This window comes from Mauremys reevesii, linkage group 1, assembly GCF_016161935.1.
Source record: "Mauremys reevesii isolate NIE-2019 linkage group 1, ASM1616193v1, whole genome shotgun sequence".
Taxonomy (NCBI): Eukaryota; Metazoa; Chordata; order Testudines; family Geoemydidae; genus Mauremys; species Mauremys reevesii.
In genome coordinates, this window is record NC_052623.1 from 345,874,428 (window position 1) to 345,900,370 (window position 25,943).

Consider the following 25,943-nt stretch of genomic DNA (forward strand, 5'->3'; position numbering starts at 1 on the left):
GCGGGAGCTGCCAGCGGATGCACAGGGGCGGGAGGAGCGGCAGCCGAGACCCGGAAGGGAAACTGGCGCGGGTGGAAGGTTGGGGGTCAAGCGATCCCTGCGCGAGGCTGGGAGCGGGCAGTGAGCGCGGAGGAGCTGCCGGCGAGGGTCCCGGCCAGCCAGTCACCGCGCAGCGGGCAACGGTCAGAGGCGGCTGGAGGGAGGGGCCGCGCCGCGCGGAGAGCGGGTGCGCCCAGGGCTGGGGCGGGAGGGGGATGGGGCGGCAGGAGACGAGGGGTGGCGTCGGGGGGGGGACAATGGGGCAGTAGGGATGGGGGCGGCATAATGGGGGTAGGGACAATGGGGCAGTAGGGATGGGGGCGGCATAATGGGGTAGGGACAATGGGGCAGTAGGGACGGGGGGCATAACGGGGCAGGGACAATGGGGCAGTAGGGACGGGGGCAGGGACAATGGTGCAGTAGGGATGGGGGCGGCATAATGGGGTAGAGACAATGGGGCAGTAGGGATGGGGGTGGCATAATGGGGGTAGGGACAATGGGGCAGTAGGGATGGGGCGGCATAATGGGGCAGGGACAATGGGGCAGTAGGGATGGGGCGGCATAATGGGGTAGGGACAATGGGGCAGTAGGGATGGGGCATAATGGGGCAGGGACAATGGGGCAGTAGGGATGGGGTGGCATAATGGGGTAGGGACAATGGGGCAGTAGGGATGGGGCGGCATAATGGGGGCAGGGACAATGGGGCAGTAGGGATGGGGCGGCATAATGGGGGCAGGGGCAATGGGGCCGTAGGGATGGGGGCGGCATAATGGGAGCAGGGGCACGGGGGCAGTCGGGATGGGGGCGGCATAATGGGAGCAGGGACAATGGGGCAGTAGGGATGGGGGCGGCATAATGGGGGCAGGGACAATGGGGCAGTAGGGATGGGGGCGGCATAATGGGGCAGTAGGGATGGGGGCAGGGACAATGGGGCAGTAGGGATGGGGGCGGCATAATGGGAGCAGGGACAATGGGGCAGTAGGGATGGGGGCAGGGGAAATGGGGCAGTAGGGATGGGGGTTGCATAACGGAGGCAAGGGAAATGGGGTGGTGTTATGGGGGAAATGGGGCAGTAGGGACGGATGGCATAACGGGGGCAGGGGAAATGGGACGGTGTCAAGGGGGGAATGGGGCAGTAGTGTTACCAGCTTTGTCTGTTACTTTGGGGTATGCTCGTTTATTAGGTTTACTCTTCTTGGGAAGGGGGGGGTGTTCTGTATTTCTGCCAATGTACTACTTGTGTTTTCATATGGAGCTCTACTTCTCCCTGCTGCAAGTTCCCTCCCAGTGGAGCTATCCTGAAGGGCCTGGGTTCTTCTAGTCCAGAGGTGGCCAACCTGTGGCTCCAGTGTCGCATGCTGCTCTTCAGAAGTTAATATGCGGCTCCTTGTATAGGCACGGGCTCTGGGGCTGGAGCTACAGGTGCCAACTTTCCAATGGGTCAGGGGGTGCTCACTGCTCAACCTCTGGCTCTGCCACAGGCCCTGCCCCCACTCCACCCCTTCCCCGAACCTGCTGTGCCCTCTCTCCTCCCCCCACTCCACCCCAGCCTCCTGCACACCACAAAACAGCTGATCGGGAGGGAGGAGGAGATGCTGATTGGTGGAGCTGCTGGTGGGTGGAAGGTGCTGGGAGCAGTTGCGGGGAGTTGATGGGAGGCTGCTGACGTATTACTGTGGATCTTTGGCAATGTACATTGGTCAATTCTGGCTCCTTCTCAGGCTCAGGATGGCCACTCCTGTTCTAGCCCCAGAATCAGACAAACACACATATATTAACAGAGCGCGTCTGAGAGGACTGGGTTAATCAGCACTCCCAAGCTGACCCCTTATATGTCCCTGGACTCAGTAGGCTGGGTCAAGCAGCATTTCCAAGCTGTCACCCTCATAGGCCCTTGGATTCAGCAGGCTGCGTTGAACAGCACCTCCAAGCTGTCACCCTCATATGCCCTGGGCACTGCACCAGAATAAAGTACGCCTGAGCAGGCTGAGTCAAGCAGCACTTTCAATCTGCCACCCTCATATGCCCCTGGACTCAGCAGACTGGGTTGAGCAGCATTTCAAAGCTGCCACCCTCATATGTCCCAGGTTCAGCACTATCCCCACTTTCATGTTACAGTTGTTCTGGTAGTAACCCACTTGATCAGCAAACCACACAGGACTTTTGGGCACTGCAGGGATCTTTTAGCTTAGATATGAGGAGTATTGCTGCAGGGCAAATGAGGAAACCAAAAAACACCCACGAGGGGCGGGGGGATAAAGAAGCAACCAGCTTAATCATGAAAATTATTTATTGCCAGGTAGTAACCATAGGGGAGCCAAACAAAACAGTTATAATACACCTCTACCCTGATATAACATGAATTCGGATATAACGCGGTGAAGCAGCGCTCCGGAGGGGCAGGGCTGCACGTTCTGGCAGATCAAAGCAAGTTTGATATAACACGGTTTCACCTCTAACATGGTAAGATTTTTTGGCTCCCAAGGACAGCGTTATATCGAGGTAGAGGTGTATTAAATCTAACTTAAACTTGATTATAAAAGTCAAGTTTAAGAAAACTATAATGGATCATACAAGTTGGTCAGTGTCAGAAGGTTATACTTAGAGAGAGCTGGGTTCTCACCACTCTGTGAAGCTTGAATTGATCAGGGGTCCCAGGTGGTGGTGGTAGCTGAGGGTCCAGAGTGCTGGAGACAGGCAGAGCCCCCAACATGATCAGTCAGGAGAAGATGAAGGCCCAATGGAACTAATGCAGATTTTGAATCAAGGCATCAGAACACTTACTTGAGCATCGGTAGGATTTATTGTAGAGAAACAACAATGGTTCAAGGGAAAACAGTAGATTTGTTTGTGTAAACTGGTGGCTTAAGGGAGTATACCAAAGTTGTTTTGTTAAGAACATAAGAATGGCTGTACCGGGTCAGACCAAAGGTCCATCTAGCCCAGTATCTGTCTACCGACAGTGGCCAATGCCAGGTGCCCCAGAGGGAGTGAACCTAACAGGCAGTGATCAAGTGATCTCTCTCCTGCCATCCATCTCCATCCTCTGACGAACAGAGGCTAGGGACACCATTCTTACCCATCCTAGCTAATAGCCATTTATGGATTTAGCCACCATGAATTTATCCAGTCCCCTTTTAAACATTGTTATAGTCCTAGCCTTCACAACCTCCTCAGGTAAGGAGTTCCACAAGTTGACTGTGCGCTGCGTGAAGAAGAACTTCCTTTTATTTGTTTTAAACCTGCTGCCTATTAATTTCATTTGGTGACCCCTAGTTCTTGTATTATGGGAATAAGTAAATAACTTTTCCTTATCCACTTTCTCAACATCACTCATGATTTTATATACCTCTATCATATCCCCCCTTAGTCTTCTCTTTTCCAAGCTGAAGAGTCCTAGCTTCTTTAATCTTTCCTCGTATGGGACCCTCTCTAAACCCCTAATCATTTTAGTTGCCCTTTTCTGAACCTTTTCTGTGCTAGAATATCTTTTTCAGGCTAGACAATGGGAGCTGATCATTCCTGAATATGGGTGGTGTTCCTTGGAGGGAGCTCACAATACAGTTAGGGAGCTTCACTATTTTGGATACCAATAAAGGATTTATTACTAGAATTAGTCTGATAATGAGCTGGGAGTAATATAGTTACTATGGTTAGGAAGGGCCGCATCGCCAGTGCCAATGCTGCTCCTGTCTCCTCCACCTGCGACTGTATCCAGACAGACAGGCTAACCATGGATGCCTCTATGCATATCCTGATGTGGATTTGCAGAGACCATGGCCTGCATTTCTCACTCTCAGAAAGCCAAGCTAGGGGGGGACCATACAGTGCGAAAGGTGCTTGCTGGTGGAATGTCTCAGGAAGCAGATGGGAGAGCTGCAGGAGGAGGTGGCTAGGCTGAGGATCATCCGTAGAGTATTCACATGGAGACATCCAAGACTGAGGAACTATCCAGCTACAGAGGACTGCCATCACACCACCAGGGGAGGAGCATATGGCTCTGTCACAGGGAGGACACTGGGTTACTTCTGCCAGCAGGCAGTGCTCCACCCCTGACTCCAACCCATCCACCATGGTGATGGAAAACTGATATGCTGTCCTGGCAATGAGGAATCACCCCCAAAGGAGGAGGAGAAGCCACATACCCTTTGCCCCCCATTATGCCACCCCCCATCCCCCCCCAGACTCTACCCTATTTCCCCTGCCCCCTCTTACGCCATCCAGGGCTGGCTCTAGGCACCAGCAAACCAAGCACTTGCTTGGGACAGCACATTTTCAGGGGCGCCATTCCGGACACCTTTTTTTTTTTTTTGCTTCGGGCGGCAAAAGCCTAGAGCCAACCCTGGCGGCAGCAGCAGCGCGTCGTGCGCAGGGGGTGCCCTGGGGCCGCTGCGGTTCGCGCCTTGGGGGAGCAGCACCCATACTTTGTGGTTGGGCTGGGCAGGCTCCAAGCGTGGGACACTTAGGCTGGGGGCCACCCCGCGGGGCACATGGAGCCACCTGCAGGTGCCATGGGGCGGCCGCCCCCCAACGTCGCGGCCGGGGCTAAGCGAAGCGGTCCGAGCTGCCCAGGGACTGCGGCAGGGCAGCCAGAAGCAGCAGGGCCATAGAGGGTGGGGCACTGCCGTGCAGGGCCTGCATCCCGCTCTCTGGGGCTCCGTTCCCTCTGAGTCTACCCTGCCCTGGCTCCTCAGCCCCCTGCCAGGGCGGTCCCCCAGCTCTGCCGTCCTGGCCGGTTCTGGAGTTGGGAGCCCCGGCTGGAGGGACCCAGGAGCCCTGCTGCTTACCCCGACCCGGCCAGCGCCGGACCGGCTGGAGGCGAGGCAGGAGCAGGCGGAGTCAGCACTGGTGAGGGGGGAGCCCAGAGCTGGGGCGGCAAGGGGTGGGGGTGGGCACTGGTGTGGTGGGGGGTGAGAGCCCAGGGCTGGGGTGGGGAAAGCCAAAAGTTGTTTTGCTTGGGGTGGCAAAAAACCTAGAGCCGGCCCTGATGCCATCCTGTCGCTACTGCCCCATTCCCCCTGTAACATTGCCCCATTGCTCCTGCCCCGTCCATTCCTACTGTTACCTGTCAGTTCTGTGTTCTTGGGGAACCAGGGTGCAGTACCCAGCGTGCCTGACTCACAAAAGACCTTCCCCCCCGAGCCTCTGCTTGAATCAAAACTGATCAGAAGACAGACTTACAAAAGCAATGAAAAGGCAGAGGGAGAGACACCTAAACCCCTGGGATAAGGATGACAGGATTAAGGAAACTCCCCTAGCCTCATTTGCATCAGAGATGGGACAAGGAGGCATCTACATTAGCATACAGAATGGAGAACAGAGATTCCAAGGCAAGAACCGCAGGAAACTCTGGGACCAGAGAAGCACTGCATGATGGGGGATATCTGCTACAGACTGTATCCCTCTCAGACTCCTGTTTGTGGTCCCTTGGTCGCTTAGCCTCTGGCTTTTAAGGCCTTCTCTCCTAGGTCAGCCCTACCCCCTCGTTAATCACACAGGGGAGGGTGATCAAAGATGATCCAGGGAACAAAGGCTCAAACAGTCCCCAGACACACAATCCTAACTGAATTAAAACAAAGGCTCAAACAGTCCCCAGACACACAATCCTAACTGAAAATAACTGAATTAACCTGAAAGAGAAAGAAAAACACAAACAGCCAAACAAACTCACTCACCCCAAAGTTAGTACTCGCACCTTGTTCATTCAGCAGGGGGTTCTCCTCCTCTCCCTCTCGAACTCCCTTTTGTGGTCCTCTGTTCACCAGAAGGAGATCAGGCTAGATGGTCTAATGATTGCTTCTGGCTTTAAGAATCTTTGCATTTACCTAATCTGTGAATAATCTAATTATATGCCCCTGTAACTTATTTTTTTAGGCCTCCCAAAATTATCAGATAATCATATAACGATAGATTTTCCTCTTCTTGTCTTACTCCAGTCAGCAGGGTCTGGATTTTATTCACTGTGTGGTCATGTTAGTTCTTCAACCTATACTGCCCCTATCTACTCACCTTTCCAACCACACTCCTTATTCCCACTATTCTTTCACTGCCTCTCCCTTTTTGTTTCAGAGTGGCAGCCGTGTTAGTCTGTATCAGCAAAAACAATGAGGAATACTTGTGGCATCTTAGAGACTAACAAATTTATTTGGGCATTAGCTTTCATGGGCTAAAACCCACTTCATCAGACACACGGAGTGGAAAATAGAGTTGGAAGCGATATAGTCAGAGTACATAAAAAGATGGGGGGTTGCCTTACCAATTCTAACGAGACAATTCAATTAAAGTGGGCTATTATCAGCAGGAGGAAAAATCACTTTTGTAGTGGTAATCAGCGTGGCCCATTTCAAACAGTTGACAACTTGTGTAATGACCCATCCACTCCCAGTCTTTATTCAGGCCTAATTTGATGGTGTCAAATTAGGAGTGGATGGGTCATTACACAAACTAAAAACTATTTCCCCATCCTAATTTCCCCCCTACTGTAACTCGCACCTTCTTGTCTGATCAGAATGTAGAATTAACAGTGAGATCAAACTCACTCCTCAGGTAAGCAGGTCTGAATTGAGCCCCAGGAGAGGTGAGTGGAGCAGATAGCGTGACAAATTTAATGTCCTATATTACTAGCCGTAAGAGGCAAGTGGACAGGACTAGATGGACCTAAGTTTCTGCCCATGTTTACAGGTACGTATCAGCTGTTAGGCTGAGAATACAAGCTAAACCTGAATTCACAATTTAAAAAAAAAATTTTTTTTACTGAATTCAGGATCTTAAAATTGCCCTGCTAGCCATAAGCATTACATTAGTGGCATTCATCTAATCCTGATACAGGACTACATATTGTTGTAGGTGACAGTACAAGAGACAATCCTGTTCCAGGGCTTTGGCATGATGTGTGTCCATAGATCTGATGCACAAATACAATGCAGCTTTAGACCAGCTTATTTTCCATTGCAGTTAATTTTGTTTATTAATCTTTAACTGTGTTGCTGCTCAAATTATGACAGTATATGAATCATAATCCTCAGTGAGCCAAATGATATTTCAGTGTTTTGACACCTGAAAGTCCTGGTTCCATGCCATCTGCAGAATGGGGAAATCTGACACTTCTTTCAAGACCTTGTCTAAATGTCCCTCAGAGTTATTGCACCAACTAGTGGAAAATGTCAAAACTGCTGAAGCAGGGACACTGACCTGAAGAAAACCTTGTTGTGTAAGCTCAAAACTTGTCTCTCTCACCAACAGAAGTTGGTCCAGTAAAAGATATTACACTTCACCTACCTTGTCTCTCTAATATCCTGGGACAGACATGGATACAGGAACACTGCATATGTCTTTATTTATTAGATTATAATTGGAGATATACCAATCTCCTAGAACTGGAAGGAACCTTGAAAGGTCATTGAGTCCAGCCCCCTGCCTTCACTAGCAGGACCAATTTTTGCCCCAGATCCCTAAGTGGCCCCCTCAAGGATTAAACTCACAACCCTGGGTTTAGCAGGCCAATGCTCAAACCACTGAGCTATCCCTCCCCCCTGTCTAATCTCTCTCATTGCCTCTTTCTGAAACGGTTGTGAAATAGAAGGAGGCATTTTCTGTCTATTTTGGATTCTGATATTACTAACCATTCAAGCTTAGTTTATTATAGAAAATGTGACATTTTCCTTGTATCTCTTTGCTGCAGGTCTCACTTAACAATAACTTTAAAGTCTGAGTCTTTTTTTGTGAAAGATGCTTTGGCTTCATCCTGCAGTCATTAAGCTGGGAAGGACTCTTGTTGGCTAGGATGGTGCCTCCTCCTGGCTACTCTGGGGATTAGCTCCCTCCAGCTCTGATGCTCTCTTCCATCATCCCACCCCCACCACAGCCCCACTTGCTCTATGGGATTCTATGCAACTTCTGTTTGTAACTCAGCCCTCCAACCACCTCACTATAGAGTCCCCCCTCTTCTGGGGTAACAAAGTCTCTCCAGACCAACCATCTGGCTGCCTTTCCAGGCCATCCTTTAATCTAAGACTATGCCACTATCCCAGTGGGTGATAGGGGAACCCAGGCCCACCCACTACTCCAGGTTCCAGCACAGCAATCCTCTGTCTCATGGTCTGCTTATGCCAAGATCCCAATGCTATTTCCCTCTGCTCTTTCCTACTTCTCTTTCACTGTGGTTCAAGTCAAGTGCCCAATTCTCAGGGAAAGACTGTAGCCTACTTCCCCTACAGCCCACTTCTGTTCTCAGTTTGCTGGCTTTGTACAAGGCCCAGCCTATACCTGCTCAGCTGAGCGTCATCTTCTGCTAGGGCTTGCCTATCCTGTCTAATTCTTCCCCAAGTGCTGCCTGGTATGTTAATTAGCCCCTTCCTAGCAACCTTAACCCTTTCAGCTGAGGTGTGGCATGAAAACTCCATCACAGACCCCATCAGACCTACGAGTCTCTCTGGCCTGAGTATGGATTGTAGATTTGGGCCTTTAATAAATTAGTTGTGTTTCTGTAGTAGTAGTAGTATTGTATGGCGTCCTCCAGAATATGTAACATGCCTTGTCTTTGTAGGCCTGTGCTAGGGGAGATGTGCCACTGTGCATATACCCAAGAAAGCTGAGATAAGCACATGTCCAGTACTTTAAAAATAGAGAACGGATTTTGTGAAAGAACAAGCTAAAGTCAGATGTACAGCAGGCAAGTACTGTGCAAGCTTCCCAACCCGTTGGTCATTTCTCATGATCGTTATCCAACACATCCTGAAGTTGGGGGAAAGACTCCTATTGGCTTCGCTGAGCGTTGGTGTAGGCTCATAAACAGTAAATAAAAAGCTATTAGGTCATCTCTTCCACCTCATTGCCAATGCCGGATTGTTCCGCAGTGGGTTTTTTCCTCCCCTTCTGCTTTGTCCTGTCTGTTATCTCATTTCAGTAGTAACCCTGGGCTTCCCTTGAAGAGCAGCTTCTCTGCTGAACTAATTGATAGTTTTGTGATGTAGACAAAGCACCAAACATTTCACTGACTTGAACCCAAGATTTTAGTGGTAAAAATGCACAGCTCTGCATCAGTGTGCTGCCTGGCATGTCTTCTGCTTTAGAACTAGACAGGACAAATTCATTGGCAAATGGATAATCCTGCAGTGCCTCTTGAGTGGGAAAGGGACTGAATGACCTAAATTAATATTATTATTTTTTCCTAGTCTAATCGCTGAGATTCCTCCATTCTCAGCAGTGGTGGTTTTCACTCTGAATTCCCTTTGATATTTGGGGTTAATTCCTTAACCTTACCTATGCCATGCTTTGTCCTCTAGGCCAGTTTGCATGCTGTGGCAATAGTTTATTGAGCTAAGATTCCATTGAGAGCAAAGTAGCACTGTGACTTAAAATGGGCAACCCTAATCATACACCCTGGCAGGCATGGCCTATAAATACAGTGGGCAGCTCCTCAGCTGGTGCAAATTGCTCTAGCACTTTTGCTGTCAGTGAAGCCATGAGAATTTATGTCATCGGAAGATTTACCCCCATATGTCTTCGCAGCATCCATGATATTTGCAAGCTGATGAGTGTGTGTGTGATCTTAAATGTTAATGAAGCGTGTTTAGGAGAAGGATTTGTTAATTCAGAATGCATGGATGAATGGTTTGACTTTACTCTGAAGGTAAATATTAATTCTCTGTTTTGTAGTAGTGTGGACTTTGTGCAAGAGACATCCCTGAAAATGGAAAACAACGCAACCACAGAAATTCTGGAATCTACTAGACCATCCATCCTTAAAGAAGAGGTATACACTTTATATATTTATATTTTATATTTTTAACAACTAATATAGCATTTATTTAAGGCTGCTATTGAATGTTGGAAAATATTACATCTGTGCAGAGTGAGAGAACCTTACACTATGTAGTGTGGTAGATTTATGAAGATGGGGCTTTTGTCCTCAAGTCATTACAGTCGAAGTAGGTGACATGCAGATGAAAGATGAGGAACTTTCACCTTAAAACTATCATCGAAATTACACAAAGGTTATCTAGTGCATCTCCCCTTTCCCTCAGACCCGCCCTCCTCAGGCACAGTTGTTCCTGGCAATACTTTCTAGGCTGTTCAGGGTAGTTTTGAATGTCTGAAATAATGGGACTTTCATCACTTCCCTGGAGAGATCATTCCACTGTAACTGAACTCACTGCTTTCTGATATCCAGCCTACATTTTCCTTTCCTTAAAGATGACCTGCAAAGGATTTTTAAAAATTGTGTGCGCACCTTTTTTTTTTGCTGCTTTATGGTATATAAAGAGGACCTGACAGGTTTGTTTGTCTTTTAGGGGGGGTTTCCAGCAGTTTGTGCTTCTTCCTATCTTAGCAGTATTGGAAATATCAGATCTAGTCCCCTCTGGTTATAGTGGTGGTGTCCTGAGAGTATTGTGGATGTTTGCTCTGACCTCGTGCACCTTAACTGAAGCTGCAGGAGTGTTGAGTCTTTTAACAATGAAATCCTTTCTCTACAATGTTTATTAGCCTTTGGAGTTAAAAAGGACTTTTAAACTGTCGTATTAAAAATCTCTTCCCCTTTCGGTTGCTCAGCTTTCATGATGCTTTTGGTGTCATAATTTCATTAGATCTCCAGTCACTATAGTTTTCCATGGCAGAAAAGACTCAATTTTTTTACGTAAATAAGCAAGTAGAAAAACTTTAACATTTCAGGGGGGGGTTTATTTTTCAATGAAGCAAAACTGGGCACAAGCCTTTTCAGGCTACTTTAATTTTAGCCTATTACTCCTCAATCCCTTTTGCTATTCTAAATGATTCTTCTTCTACTTTGTCTTTTGTACCCTCCAAATAGTGGTAGCAGGTTGTAGCCAGTTCTAGTATATTTCAGGTCATTTGTGTTTCCCAGTGCCATGCTGGTTTTCACCATACTTCTTGTGGCATTGTTTGAGAATAGAAGTCACAGCCCCTCTGCCCACGACCTTTTACTAAAGCAATTGTGTACTTCTGATTCTGGGTCACCTAACATTGGATACAGTTTCTCTCTAAGGCACCTGCTGGTTGTGCCCTCTAACTGTTTCTGCAGTCAGGGTATGTTGGAGAGGAGCAGATTTTATTGGCACATAACAGCAATAGAGAGAAGTCCCAAACAGAAGGTGATTGAAACTGAACATGCTTAGCTGAATGTTATGTGAAGCGTCATTAGCTAAGGTCTAAGCAAAGGATTTGTCTCTCACGGCATAAAGCTTTCTCTATCAGCTGGCACAGAGTTTGACCATGCATCAGACCAGGCATGTGACAGCAAAGTTTCTTTTTCCTTTATAGGTAACACTGAGGGCTTTGTAGTTCTCCAGTGGCATGTAATTCACCTGGGCTTTGGGGTGGATTCTGGAGCATTTAAATAACAACCACTCTCAGGAGGTGCTGGATGACCTGTACCCTGTTAACTGTTACATTGGATTGCCTCTTAATTGTAGCTTTTGGCTTCTGTTGGTATACCAGACATTCTTATGACAGGTATCCTGTTTTACTACGTACATGGCATCCCCTTTTGCCGCCTCCTTTCTCAGGTTTGGATGTGGTCCAATTCCTGGTAAATTTAGTCATTTCTTCCTCCCTCACGCTTTCTTGAAGCTGACTGACATGGTTCTGACTTCCGCCATTCTCCTCTTTGCTATTTAGCAATGCCGAGATGGATACTGGGGTAATTATTTGCTGGGTTTGCTGCCTATGCAACATTGTTGGGCCACAATCAATAATCAGGACCTTTGTATCTTCTGCAAAGTTTAAAAATAATTGCTCAATCCCCATTAACTCAAAGGTGTAGAAATCTTTGGGTTTTTTTTTTTTTTTTAAATTAAAATATATAATTCCCTTGGTTTGGGCTGCAACTGCAACATGATTTTCGTCTCTTCCTATTTTGGGTCTCATGCAGTTTATTCTCTGTATGCCTTAGGAGTTAATTCAAAGCAATAAAATATACCTGGGGGCTTGCAATCCTGTCTTATATAAGTCTGCATGCTTCCTACATGTTGCACCTTGGCAAAGGAATTAGAAACTTCACCTTCTCCATTCCTGCTACACTGTTGTGATCACAGATCATCCAAAAGCCCTTGGAAAGTATTTCTGTCTTCCTGTAATTCAAGGATAACTTAGAACAACCTTGCGAAATAACCATGTAAATTTCCAGGCACAAAATCTACTTGGCCACCTTTACCATGGTGATGGAAAAGCGGTTGGTATTTTGTTTTGGTATATTGTCAAAATAACTGACTTGCCCCAGGCAAGTGGACAAGTAAAATGCTGTAAGATGGACTTAGAATTGGTTTGAGGGATGAAGTGAGATGATCCATTTCCATTGTCAGTTACTGAATTCTTAGGTTACTGGTGGTTCAGTCTCTGTCTCTTCATTCTGTGCTTGTTTTTCTCTCTTCACATGCTCTAGATGTTGCAATTCTTTTTTGGGCTGCATTCTTTTTCTCTTTCTAGCAGGAGTTTCTCCAATTTCATGACCTTTGTGGCCAGATGTCCCATATACTCCCAGGCCTGGTCTGCACTACAGAAATTTGATGTACTAGCCACCTGAGACTACACTGGCCTTTAGAGAGTCTTCCTGTTTATCCACCACCACAGTTCCCTGCTTCTGTCAGGTTTTCTCTCTCCTCACAGCTTGAGAGTGGAGTGATCCTGGTTCCCAATGGCTAATCGGAAACCCTTCTCCTCTGTAGCTGCCAGTCCTTCTCTCTGACCTCTTGCTGTTCCCAGTGCCATTGGTTTGGTATCACCCTGCTGATGTAACCTATCCCCAAGCCTCCCAGTCCCGTGCAGGATGTTAGAAACAAGTCGTCTGTCTGCCCTCCCAGCAGCCATTTAATTAGCAAAGACTACTCCACCCTTACAGTGCAAGCCATAATAAATGAGAGAAACAGCAAAACTAGCATCTAGTTCCACCTCTCCTCAAGGGACCACACACGAATAGGCAAAACACTAGATGGAGGGAAGTTAAGAATACCTCTGCTCGGCTGAAAAGCCCACAGGCATCTGGGTGGCCATGGAGTTGATAGTAATGATAATGCATAGAGCTTTTCATTGGTAGAGCTCCAAAGGCCTTCAAATCAGGTAAGAATCACTATCCCTATGTCACAGATGGGGAGAATGGTGACAGTCCCAAAGTGAATCAGTGGCAGAGTTGGGAATAGAACCAGTTCTCCTGACTCCCAGATCTCAGATATCTGGGCAGTCACAACCCCCATCATGGCTAACGCCCATATAGGCAAATTCTCCATACCCCCTTTTCACACAGCTGAAACCAGCCCCCTGCTAGGGGCAAGGCATTGCCTTCCTGTTTTATTTTAAAGATTAGGGCTCAGACTTTCAAAGCAGCCCAAAGGCGTTGGGCACCCAAATCCCACCAAATTTAATTGAAACTCCTCTGAAAATCCCAGCCTAACTGTACATACACCACATGAGTTATTTTCAGTTCCTATTTCAAGAACTCCTCAGTGCATGCATTACAGCTTCCCCCCCACACTGAATTTGCAACTTATCTTTCCAAAACAACAACAAAATTGCCCAGCAAATCTCCATGGGGACAATGTCCAACTTGTTTAATTTATTATTCTTTGTTAGGCAATTGCAGAAAGAAAATGGGTGAAGCTTGAACAAACGACCTACGTTGATCCCTCAGGTAAAACCAGGTAATTTCCTTGCTGAGACATTTTAAAATTCTTGCAGTTCTTCCCAGTTTCTCTGTCTGAGGCAGCCAAAGGCTATGGAATGTGAGCACCTATAAACCAATTACTTGACATACTGGGCTAGATTACCCCTTTGACATTAGTGCAGTTACTCTGAGGAAGAATCAGACCTTTTTTGTTGTTGGCCTATGTGTTAGCAGATATACTTTATCCTGTAGGTTAATACCTTGGATTTGGTCCATGTGTTTATCTCGCAGTTCCAGTCATTTGCAAAGATGCTGTGCAGACCTAATGCTGCAAGGTTTTAACATGCAAACAGATGATTATCAAGAGCTCCCTTTGGTTTTTCTGGTCCTTCCCAGAGAACTCCCTTTCCCCTGTTCATGGCATGATGTCTGAGACTGTGCAGGGTCTTGCATACTGTTGGGATGCTATTGTTTGGAGTAGGGGTGGTCTTGCCTGCTTCTTACCCTCTCATTCATATTCTCGGGCCTGTCTAATTCTCTTCATGTGTCAGACAAATCTATCTTTTTAATTAGTCATGATGACTGGAAATGACAGTGCTACCTTATTTTCCTTCTTCCTAGAGCATTGGGGTCCTTTCTGATTGCTCTCTCTAAAGTCTCCTTCCCCTTTAAGAGTAACCTCAAGAAGTGGCAGTGATTGAGGCCTGTGTGACAGGTTTATTTTTTGTGTCAGTCCCATCACTTACTTTTGATATGCAAGAGAGGCTGTGTCATTTTTTTTACTTCTAGTTACTAACAAGAATGGGTAACTGAGCTAGGAGCTTTCAGAGTAACCTGCTTTTAGTTTCACGTAATGATTGTTATGCATGAGGCAGACAGAATGTAAGCATTTGCTTATTGCTTTTTCCAGGCAAAATTAGCCAGTCTATAAAACCTGTCTCTTCTATTTTATGTTGCAGCTCTTCTAAATACATTGACCTGCTGACTTAATTTCACCTCTGTGCTTCAGTTTCCCCATCTGTAAAATGGGGATAATGATACTTGTCTTCCTTTGTAAAGTGCTTTAAGATCCATGGATGCAAAATGCTATATAAGAACTAAATATTATTAGGGCTGTAAATTAATCTCAGTTAACTCATGCGATTAACTCAAAAAAATCACAATTGATTATAGTTTTAATTGCACTGTTAAATTGAAATTGAAATTTATTAAATATTTTTGGGGTTTTCTACATTTTTCAAATATATTGATTTCAATTACAACACTGAATACAAAGTGTATAGTGCTCACTTTATATTTTTATTACAAATATTTGCACTGTAAAAATTATAAACAAAAATAGTATTTTTCAATTTACCTCATTCAGGTACTGTAGTGCAAACTCTTTATCGTGAAAGTGCAACTTACAAATGTAGGATTTTTTTTGTTACATAACTGCACTAAATAATAAAACAATGTAAAACTTTAGAGCCTACAAGTCCACTCAGTCCTACTTCTTGTTCAGCCAATCACTCAGACAAACAAGTTTCTTTACATTTACGGGAGTGTGGAAGTAGAGAGAGAACTGACAGGGATTTGTAGGGGATCCCAATGCATGACAGTCTCTGTTAGCAAGAGTTAGGCTAACTGTAACCCTAATAACGTGAGATTTGTAGAAGCGAGGATTGTGTGAGGCAAGTGGAAAAGAACTGTGTGAGAAGTTGTTTTGACCTTGTGTAGATAATACGAAATGTAGACTGGAGTCTCTTAAGTGAGAAAAACAAGATATCAGGATGACCTATGTATAAACAAAATGCAGCTGTTGCTTATTATTGTCTGTAACAAAAGTATAAATGCTGCTGTAATTGTTTACCTGTTGAGAGACCTGTCTAGGAAGGGGAGACCCTATGTCCTAGTGCACTCTCTCCCTGCTGTAGCTGCTAAACAGAATAAAGTATCTGACTTTGCTGTACCCAACCAAAAAGTTCAGAGGGCGTAAGCTTATTTACAATGTCACCTGAAAGTGAGAACAGGCATTCACATGGCACTTTTGTAGCCGGCATTGCAAGGTATTTATGTGCCAGATATGCTAAACATTTGTATGCCACTTCATGCTTCGGCCACCATTCCAGAAGACATACTTCCATGCTGATGATGCTCATTAAAAAAATAATGCATTAATTAAATTTGTGACTCAACTTCTTGGGGGAAATGTATGTCTCCTGCTCTGTTTTATCTGCATTCTGTCATATATTTCATGGTATAGCTGTCTTGGATGGTGACCCAGCACATGATGTTCGTTTTAAGAACACTTTCACTGCAGATTTAACAAAACACAAAGAAGGAACCAATGTGATATTTCTAAAGATAGTTACAGCACGCAACCCAAGGTTTAAAAATCTGAAGTGCCTTCCAAAATCTGAGAGGGATGAGGTGTGGAACAAGCTTTCAGAAATCTTAAAAAAGCAACACTTCAATTCAGAAACTACAAAACCCAAACCACCAAAAAAGAAAACAACCTTCTGCTGGTGGCATCTGACTCAGATGAAGAAAATGAACATGCGTCGGTCTGCACTGCTTTGGATCATTATTGAGCAGAACCCGTCATCAGCATGGACACATGTCCTCTGGAATGGTGGTTGAAGCATGAAGGGACATACGAATCTTTAGCACATCCAGCATGTAAATACCTTGCGATGGCAGCTATGACAGTGCCATGCGAATGCCTGTTCTCATTTTCAGGTGACATTGTAAATAAGAAGCGGGCAGCATTATCTCCTGCAAATGTAAACAAACTTGTTTGTCTGAGTGATTGGCTGAATAAGAAGTGGGACACAATGGACTTGTAGGCTCTAAAATTTTATATTTTATTTTTTGAATGTAGTTATTTTTTGTACATAATTCTACATTTGTAAGTTCAACTTTCATGATAGAGACTGCACTACAGTACTTGCATTTTTCAATTCACCTAATGCTATTTCTTATGTTTTTTACAGTGCAAATATTTGTAATAAAAAATAAATATAAAGTGAGCACTGTATTCTGTTGTAATTGAAATCAGTATATTTGAAAATGTAGAAAACATCCAAAAATATTTAAATAAATGGTATTCTATTATTAACAGCGTGATTAATCATGCGATGAATCAAGATTCATTTTTTTAATTGCTTGACAGTTCTAAATATTTATTTATTGTCCTAAGCAACCACCAAAAAAACATTTTCTAGCAAGACTCTCTCTCTAACTAAAGGTGAAACAAAATTGAGACTGAGACCTTATGGATACTTTCCAGTGATCACTTAGAATAGTGGCTTGCCTCGTGGCAGTTGCTAATCAGTACCATTCTCACTGTATGTTTGCATGTTTTGCTTTTGAATGAAAGTAGCAAAGTTCCAAGTTGGCTATTTGTGTGGAAAGCATGTATATTTAGTACACTTCCTTTTTTAGGATTAACACATCCACTTTCTCTTCTTCTTACCCAACAGAATTTGGGAAACCGTAAAGCGTACTACCAAGAAAGAGGACAGTTCAGCGGATGGTATGGCGACAGTTACATTTTTGTGCATAACTTCTTCTAATATTAATAATGATGAGGTGGTCTGCTTCCATAAATGGCAACAACTGACACAATAAAAAGATGCAGAGAATAGGAGTAAAATGAAATGAATAGTATAAATCATGTAGAAATATGGGCTGGATAAATGGACTATAAGGTGGATAGAAAGCTGGCTAGATCATCAGGCTCAACAGGTAGTGATCAATGGCTCCATGCCTAGTTGGCAGCCGGTATCAAGCGGAGTGTCCCAAGGGTTTGTCCTGGAGCTGGTTTTGTTCAGTATCTTCATTAATGATCTAGAGGATGGTGTGGACTGTACCCTCAGCGAGTTTGCAGATGACACTAAACTAGGAGGGGTGGTAGATATGCTGGAGGGTAGGGATAGGATATGGAGGGACCTAGATAAATTAGAGGATTGGGCCAAAAAAAATCTGAGGTTCAACAAGGACAAGTGCAGAGTCCTGCACTTAGAATGGAAGACTCCCATGCACTGCTACAGACTAGGGACCGAGTGGCTAGGCAGTAGTTCTGCAGAAAAGGCCCTAGGGGTTACAGTGGACGAGAAGCTGTGTATGAGTCAACAGTGTGCCCTTGTTGCCAAGAAGGCTAAAGGCATTTTGGGCTGTATAAATAGGGGCATTGCCAGCAGATTGAGACGTAATCATTCCCCTCTGTTCGGCATTGGTGAGGCCTCATCTGGAGAATTGCATCCAGTTTTGGGCCCCACACTACAAGAAGGATGTGGTAAAATTGGAAAGAGTCCAGCGGAGGGCAACAAAATGATTAGGGGTCTGGAGCACATGATTTATGAGGAGAGGCTGAGGGAACTGGGATTATTTAGTTTGCAGAAGAGAAGAATGAAGGGGGGATTTGATAGCTGCTTTCAACTACCTCAAAGGGGGTTCCAAAGAGGATGGATCTAGACTGTTCTCTGTGGTACCAGATGATGGAACAAGGAGTAATGGTCTCAAGTTGCAGTGTGGGAGGTCTAGGTTGGATATTAGGAAACACTATTTCACTAGGAGGGTGGTGAAGCACTGGAATGGGTTACCTAGGGAGGTGGTGGAATCTCCATCCTTAGAGGTTTTTAAGGTCAGGCTTGACAAAGTCCTGGCTGGGATGATTTAGTTGGGGTTTGGTCCCGCATTGAGCAGGAGGTTGGACTAGATGACCTCCTGAGGTCCCTTCCAACCCTGATATTCTATGTATATAGTGCCATGGGGCATTTATGGTGCTGTACTGTTGATCAAGTGTAGCTTAGGAGTAGAGCCTCTGCCCCAAGGAACTTACAAATCAGTACTCTGATTTTTGTGAGTAATCACATTGTGTCGTTAAAAAGAACAGGAGTACTTGTGACACCTTAGAGCATAAGCTTTCATTGGATGCATGTAGTGGAAAATACAGTAGGAATATATATATATATATATATATATATACACACAGAGAATATGAAACAATGGCTGTTACCATACACACAATAAGGAGCAGCATAGTCTGTGTGGTATGTAGATTGTAATGGATTTTTTACTTTGTCCTTTTGCTATGATGTCCATCTGTTTGCATTTGGAAAGGAAGATAATGTGTCTCTGTATCTGCGCAAGTTTTTTCATGAAGTTGATGGATTTCCACTCCATACGGCTAAATTCAGTGCCTTGCATAATGACAGGTTTCAGAGTAGCAGCCATGTTAGTCTATAACCGCAAAAAGAACAGGAGTACTTGTGGCACCTTAGAGACTAACAAATTTATTTGAGCATAAGCTTTCGTGGGCTACAGCCCACTTCATCAGATGGCTGGAGTAAGAACTGCTTGCATGACTAAGAGTTGCAGGATCGGGCCTTACAGCAAAATATTGCCAGAAAATGGATCCGTGGTCTGGGGAAAATCAATGTCTGAACAAATATTTCATTTGATCACTTTCCCAATGGGAAGTCAGTTATGGTCCTGGGCAAAGGATCTGCAGCTTCCAGTTTGGAACCTGTTGTTCGGACAAGGGTGTGGGGGACCAAATTCAGGTGGAAAGACTGTTAAGATTGTAGTAGCAGAGGGAAGACTCTAGGGTTCTTGATTGGAGCTGTTGCTTTCAGACCCAGAGTTCCTGATGGTTATTAGGGTTTAAATGGAGTTGAGATCATCCAGCAGAGAGCAATAAATTAGTCATCTTGATCCCTTTCAGTGCAATTTTATTTTTCAAAGTCAGTGGAAGTTGAGGGTGCTCACAAGACATGTGTCAATGTTTTGAACTACTCACATGTAGGGGGGAGGGATAGCTCAGTGGTTTGAGCATTGGCCTGCTAAACCCAAGGTTGTGAGTTCAATCCTTGAGGGGGCCACTTAGGGATCTGGGGCAAAAATTGGTCCTGCTAGTGAAGGCAGGGGGCTGGACGCAATGACCTTTCAAGGTCCCTTCCAGTTCTAGGAGATTGGTATATCTCCAGTTATTACCTGTTACATGCTGTGTTTTCATTGCTCTTTTCTCTATGCTGGCAGGTGTATCAGTTATACCTGTGCTACAAAGAACTCTCCACTATGATTGCATTGTCCTAGTGAAACAATTCAGGCCTCCAATGGGAGGGTATTGCTTGGAATTCCCTGCAGGTAGGTAACAAAAATCTGAAGATGAAATGCACAGAATGTATGTGTAGTTTGTCCATCTTGCTGAGGCTTGTAGATTTCAGTGTGTTGTGTCTTTTGGATTCCAAGATCAGTGGTGGTTTCTGTACTAGAATATAGGCTGTTGAGAAAGAGGGATATGCAGTAATAAAAAAATGTGAAATAGCACAGTGTCAGATTTTATTTGTAGAATCTGTCAAACCCAGTTTTTTTCCCCTTTCCCTCCCATCTTCCATCTCCAAAAGAGGAAAAACCCTTTGTGAGCTTGGCATTGGCATTCTCATTGTGAGAGATGTAATTCCTTTTGGAAGGAGGCAGCATGATTTGGGAATAGGAGACAGAACTCCTGGGTTCTGTTCCTGGATCTGACACTGACCTCCCAGTGCCTCAGTTATCCCATCTGTAAAATAGGGCCGACGATACTTTACCTTCCATTGTAAAGCTCTCTTAGATCTAAGGATGGACAATGCTGTAAAAGAACTCAATTTTAACTATTTTTAATGTAACATTTACCCCGCAGGCCTCATTGAGGGAAATGAAAGCCCAGAAAGCGCTGCCTTGCGAGAGTTGGAGGAAGAAACGGGGTACAAAGGGGATGTCGTTGAATGTTCTCCAGGTCTTTGTTGTTTCTTGACTACCTGACTCAGAGCCAATCCTGCCCCTCTTCATGGTCACAGAATGCCCTAAATTCAATGAATCTACGATGGGTCTGCTGTTCAGGATGGGGAGGGTACAGCGAGGGAGTGTGCACTCCCACAGTACCACATGGCAGCGCCCCAGGACAACACCAAGGAGCCATAGACATAGTCTGTGTGTCTATGACAGATGCGGATCCACTGGATAAAACCCAATACAGAGGGCTATAGAAACAGCTTCACTGTTGCTCTGAGGCATGTGGGGGAATGATTCTGCTCTTAAGGAAGATCCCCGTTTACTCACGTTCTGCTTATGGGGCCAAACTTTGGTACTTGGTACAAAAAGTTCAGTAACTTAAAGGTCTGGCGTCTTGTAATTAAAAGGTCTAGATGCCTGGACTTGAGTTGACTTCTTCTCCAATAGGTTTAAGTGGCTTTCTTGAACCTACCTACTGAATGAATAGCAGTTGCATCATGCAGTCTCTGTGCAAGTCATCCTCATTTCAGTTGTCCAAAGGAAGGAGACTCAGGTTCTCTCAGAGCTGATTAGCAGGGATGGGGAAGAAGGAAGTGCTGCCTGACATCAAAGTCCCCAAATCCTTTGCAGCCGGCATCTGTACTTAAATATTTTGTGCTGCCTGCCACAGAGCAGAGGCAAAACTGGGATTTAAGGAGAACCTTTATAAAGGGGGAAATGCTAGGGAAGAAGTGGGAAATCTGGACCATGGATTTGAGCATGTTGCTATTAAGATTGAACTTTGCGCCCTTCTACTTTTGCAAAATCTCCACAGACTGGAGTTGTGTGTGTAACGGATGGCAAAACTGGGTGCTTAGTATAGTTTGACTAGGAGCCTGCAGTTTAACCTTTGAGGTACAGTGAATGAGGAGAATGTTTGTCACTGCAGTAGAAGTGATCAGTAGGTCCTAACACAAATATGAAAAAGAATCTATGTGCATTTAGAAGAGGAGACGGTTGTGGGAAGAAGCACTTGTAAGTAGAGCTGGGTGAATAACTAATTTTTTGGTTCAATGGCAGTTCGGGGTGGGGGTGGGGAAATCAGTTCAGATTGAAGCGCGTCTGAATAGTTTTTGGAATTTTCAGTGAACTGAAAAAAATCATTTTGGGTCTGTCCAGAGCAGGGATTTGGACCTAGGTCTCCTAACTCAAGTGCACGCCTCAACTACTGGACTAACAGGATGCAGCAGCACAACTACTAGCTCCTTTTCCTCCTCTGGCTGTTTTGTGAATGGCCAAAACTTTGTGTGACTCTCACAAATAGTTTTGGGTTGACCAACACTGCATTTTGTGGCAAATAAACTTTGTCCAAAACATTTTGCCCAGCTCGCCTTGTACGAACAAATAACTAACCCAGACTTTTTGCCTGGCTTTGTGATGCATGCTGGTGAAGTTGCCTGCTGAATAAGTTTTCTCTTATTGTATCAAATAGATCTGGGTGAAAGTCGTGGTGTTTAAAATGTCCGGAAGTCTCGTGTCTTCTTTCTCAATGAACGTCCTTTACTTTGTAGCTGTTTGCTTGGACCCTGGTTTGACAAACTGCACAACGCACATTGTGACTGTCACCATTAATGGAGATGATGCTTGTAATACAAGACCCATGCAAAAACCTGGTGAGTCCAGGACTTGTACAATATTCAATTTTTATCTGTCTCATTGGAGGGACCGTCCTCTCTAAATATGCTTGGAAACTGTTGAAGGGCTCAGCAATACAGGATTCTACTGAACTCTCTAACTTCTGTATGAGCTTTTAGGGCCTCATCCACCTCCCACTAAAGTCAATGGAAAGGTTGTCACTGACATTTGTGGGTGTTAGAGCAGGAGCAAGCACTAAGCTCCAATGTGTGTCCAAACTTAGTTTTCTTTGTGTTAACACTTTTCTTTCTTCTTGTCTTTACAGAGGAAGGAGGTATGTTGCTCACTTAACTTCACTGTGGCTCGGAGCACAGCAAGTATGCTTCAGCTATACCGGATGTCACTCTGCAGGCAGGAGATATTTTCTCAACATCATTAGGATCACAGTCCTGATGGTGACACACTGTATCAGCTCCACTGACTTCAGCGCTCTTTAGATCAGACTTGAAATTCCCAAACAATTGTACCACAGCCAGGTTTAAGGAGGGGAAATTTCAGTTGAAATGGTCTCTATGACCTATCTAGGATCAGTTCCTCAGCTGGTGTAAATTGGTGTAGCTGTATTGAGGCCTGTCGATCTGGCCCCTAGACTGAAACTCTGCAATTGTTAATCCAGATAGGGGGAACTGCTTGGGTAGTTATAGGCAAATAAGCAATGTCGTGCATTCCTCAAGCATGTCTGCCAGGCATCATGTCAAGAATGAGCCCTCAGTTCTCAGATGTCTGTCATTCTTCCTCCACTCTGTGAAGTTAAAGGTTTGTGGTCTCTTACCATACCAAGTATGCAGGCCCAGGTTACATTAACATTTCAATAGTGAAATATCTGATCAGATGGACCAAATAGGGGGAAGGGGAATAGCGTCTGTCCTTGCAGTACAGTGGTTCCTGTCCCTAATATGTCACCATTCTCCTAGCTAGTTCTGTAGTTATTTCCCAAATTACTTCCTCAAAACTGCATTTCAAAGGCACCTTTGATCTTGTCTGTGTCTTCATCAGCTGAGCATGGCCGTGTGCCTGGGTGATAATGGTCTCTGGCTGAAGGGTGAACCTGAATCCAGTTCCTTGTCTGCCTTCCATCTGAGTTTAAAAAGATGGCAATGAAATATACTTCTCTCAATATTAACTGAACTCTATATCAGATATGACTTGACAGATTAAAGACAATCCTTGTAAAATACACAAATTATCTATTTAATTTTTTTTGCTAGAATTTGTGGAAGTTGTTTCACTACCAAAGAATGATCTACTGCAGAGAATTGAAGGTAAGAGCACTTATTTTCTCTTGCACATTAAGCCAGTTAATAAAAGCTTTGAAAATTTCTTAGCTTCTTCACACTTACTGTAAATCAACCCACTTCTTAGCCCCTGTATTCCAGTTTCTCTGGAGATCTCTCAGCCTGGGAGACTTATAACCATTTTTAAAACCAAAACCATCTACTCTCTTAATTCTGTAATCTGGAAAACTTGCATATAACATGCCATGTATCAGGTGAACCTTCAAAATGAGGTTTGTCTTCCAGACGGGAATGTTCATTAGCAGTCTATCCAGCTGCAGTCTTGTTAGAAGCAATTACCAATGCAATGCCTGTTCCAGATAGCCTCCTATATCAGAGTAGCTACCCATTTCCACCCTGAGGCTTATCCTTTGTGCTTCAAGTCCGTTCATATGCTTTCTTTAATTCACTACTACTAAATTAGTTAGTAATAATGCTTCAGAAGACTAACACGTCACAAGACTTTAAAGGACTAATGTCTTATAAAATAAATATGGCAAAGCCTCCAAAATTTTTAAACGTGGCCTGGATTTGTTCTGATACTTCCCACATTCATGCTACTTGTCAGCCTCTGTCTTGAAGTCTCCAGAAGTCTGTTTTTAATTTCTTACTAATAGTATGAATATGAACTTGCATTTGCCCGTTATGTCTGTCCTGTCCATGCCTTTCTGTTTGGAATTCATATTATTGGTTGGTTTGGGTGTTTTGCAGAGCTAGTGGCAGAAGACCATGTTTTAGTGGATGCCAGAGTTTACGCCTATGCATTGGCACTGAAACATGCAACACAAAAACCCCTCCAAGTGCCTTTTATGAAGTTCTAAGGCTGCATACGAAACCTTGTTGAATACTTCCAGGATGGAGTCAAATGGTCAATATAGACTTGGAAACTGTATGTTTTCCTACAATAAAAGGTCCTGTAGATTACACACAGTATTAAGCAATCATAGTTCCAGGAAAGATTGCTTGAACCTATTTGTACTATATAAAGCTTTTCTCTAACTGTTCAACCTCTAACTCTGAATGGAAATTATCCTTTGCAGAAGAATAAAAAGAATCATGACCTGGGTAAGAGATCACGTATTTTCCTTCCGCTTAAAGTATTTTTTATTGTTGAGCACTTCACAAGTATGCTGAAACTATACACCGGGGTCACTTAATCCACCATTAAAATGGAGCTGCTTCTCTAGTATAACACCCTTGGATTAAGGTAAGGGGAGGTAATTTACCAACCTGACCTACACTCAACCTAGCTGCACAGAATACACCGCAAAGCTTGAAGCCTTGGCTGTGCTAAGTATATACACTTTGAAATTGGATCAGACCAGTGGCATTAACAACATTAGGAAAAATGCCATGTAATCGCCCGTGACAAGAAGAAATCAAGCCTTTTGGTTTTTATATCTTCATCAAAGATATCAGCCAAAGTTTTCAAAACTGTCAGTCCCTTAAAGGTGTCATGTTGGGTACCCAAAAATCACTAGTCACTCTTAAACTTTGGCTGGTATCTTTGAGGAAGATGTAAAAACAAAGGGTTTGATCTCTTCTGGTCACTGGCGATTACATGGCATGTTTCACAGTGGTAACTGCTTTGGATTGACCCTATCCAAACTACTACTTTGTAAATCCTGTGGTTGCTTAGCATGTAAGATTTCATGGGTTTTCAGCCTTAGTCGGTGGAAAACTATTTAGGTTCTTTGAATATTGTGCTTGGTTCAAATTCTTCTGTGCCAGCCATATAATGTCTAAGGCTAAATATACACAGTGCTCTACTTCCCAGTTCAATGCTATAACAAAGGGATTTAGTAAATTCCCTAAAATAAATGATGGGGGAGGGAGATATTCACATCAGCATTTCTCAGAAGTGCATAATCAGTAAGTAACTGAACTTTCATGAGAGTGGCTTTGGTGTGACGAGTAGCAACACTGTAGGTCTGACAGAGCTTTTACAGACGTAGCTTTCAAGTTTTCTAGAGAGAGAATGTCAAGCTATAGAATTCTGCAATCTTTCTTTCCTAAGGCTGATTGAACTGGGTTTGACTCACTATATTATTAATTCCAAGGTAGGATTCAGCTCATGGAATGCTACACCTGCTAAACAACTCTGCTACTGTTGTTCTACTCTTTCAACGTGCTTTTGAGTGTGCTGTATCCTACCATCTTCACAAGAGCAGCAGCGATAGGTTATCAGGTGAGGGTGAAGGAAAGGAAGTCCAGTTGGAGTTCCAAATCCACATTGAACCTATGCCTGGGTGCCCTCTACTGTAACTGAGTAAACATTTGTTCAGTGGGTGTTACTGCCAAATTTATTTTGTATCAACATCCCACCCATGGACATATGATGTCACCAAACAATCTTCAAAAATACTAAATGAGAATCTGTACATTCATACCCTTTGGATATCTTACGATTTAAGTCTATTACTACTATGCAATATGTGCATGGGGGGCACACTGCAGCCCTTAAAGGAAACTAAATGGAGGATAGTGGTATCAAAACATGTCTAGCAACTTTGTTCATACACATTTTTTGTATATTACTGGATGTTTTAGACCCCATGTTCTGTATAAAACAGCAAGGTGCA

General features: G+C 44.4%; 1 protein-coding gene across 4 annotated transcripts; it reads left to right on the plus strand.

Annotated features, from left to right (window-relative positions):
• The first annotated feature begins 44 nt into the window (after positions 1 to 44).
• On the plus strand, positions 45 to 24,432 carry NUDT5 (nudix hydrolase 5). 4 transcript variants are annotated; one of them, XM_039519425.1, is made up of 11 exons: positions 45 to 182; positions 8,585 to 8,710; positions 9,697 to 9,793; positions 13,624 to 13,691; positions 17,119 to 17,171; positions 19,679 to 19,786; positions 20,322 to 20,417; positions 21,964 to 22,065; positions 22,353 to 22,361; positions 23,296 to 23,349; positions 24,073 to 24,432. In XM_039519425.1, the coding sequence occupies exons 2-11, from the start codon at positions 8,700 to 8,702 to the stop codon at positions 24,180 to 24,182; spliced, it is 708 nt and encodes a 235-aa protein (XP_039375359.1). In that variant the 5' UTR covers positions 45 to 182; positions 8,585 to 8,699; the 3' UTR covers positions 24,183 to 24,432. The 4 variants fall into 4 exon arrangements, with proteins under 4 accessions (XP_039375359.1, XP_039375361.1, XP_039375360.1 ...); XM_039519426.1 differs by lacking the exon at positions 45 to 182 and adding an exon at positions 208 to 226; XM_039519427.1 differs by lacking the exon at positions 8,585 to 8,710 and having other exon boundaries at positions 51 to 182.
• Positions 24,433 to 25,943: the final 1,511 nt, after the last annotated feature.

Bases quoted from the DNA above. Each gene is read 5' to 3' on its own strand.
- NUDT5 (XM_039519424.1), top strand. From the start codon at position 9,503: ATGAGAATTTATGTCATCGGAAGATTTACCCCCATATGTCTTCGCAGC. The intron at 13,692-17,118 runs GTAATTTCCTTG...CTTACCCAACAG, and splicing joins GATCCCTCAGGTAAAACCAG to AATTTGGGAAACCGTAAAGC. The intron at 17,172-19,678 runs GTATGGCGACAG...CTATGCTGGCAG, and splicing joins AGAGGACAGTTCAGCGGATG to GTGTATCAGTTATACCTGTG.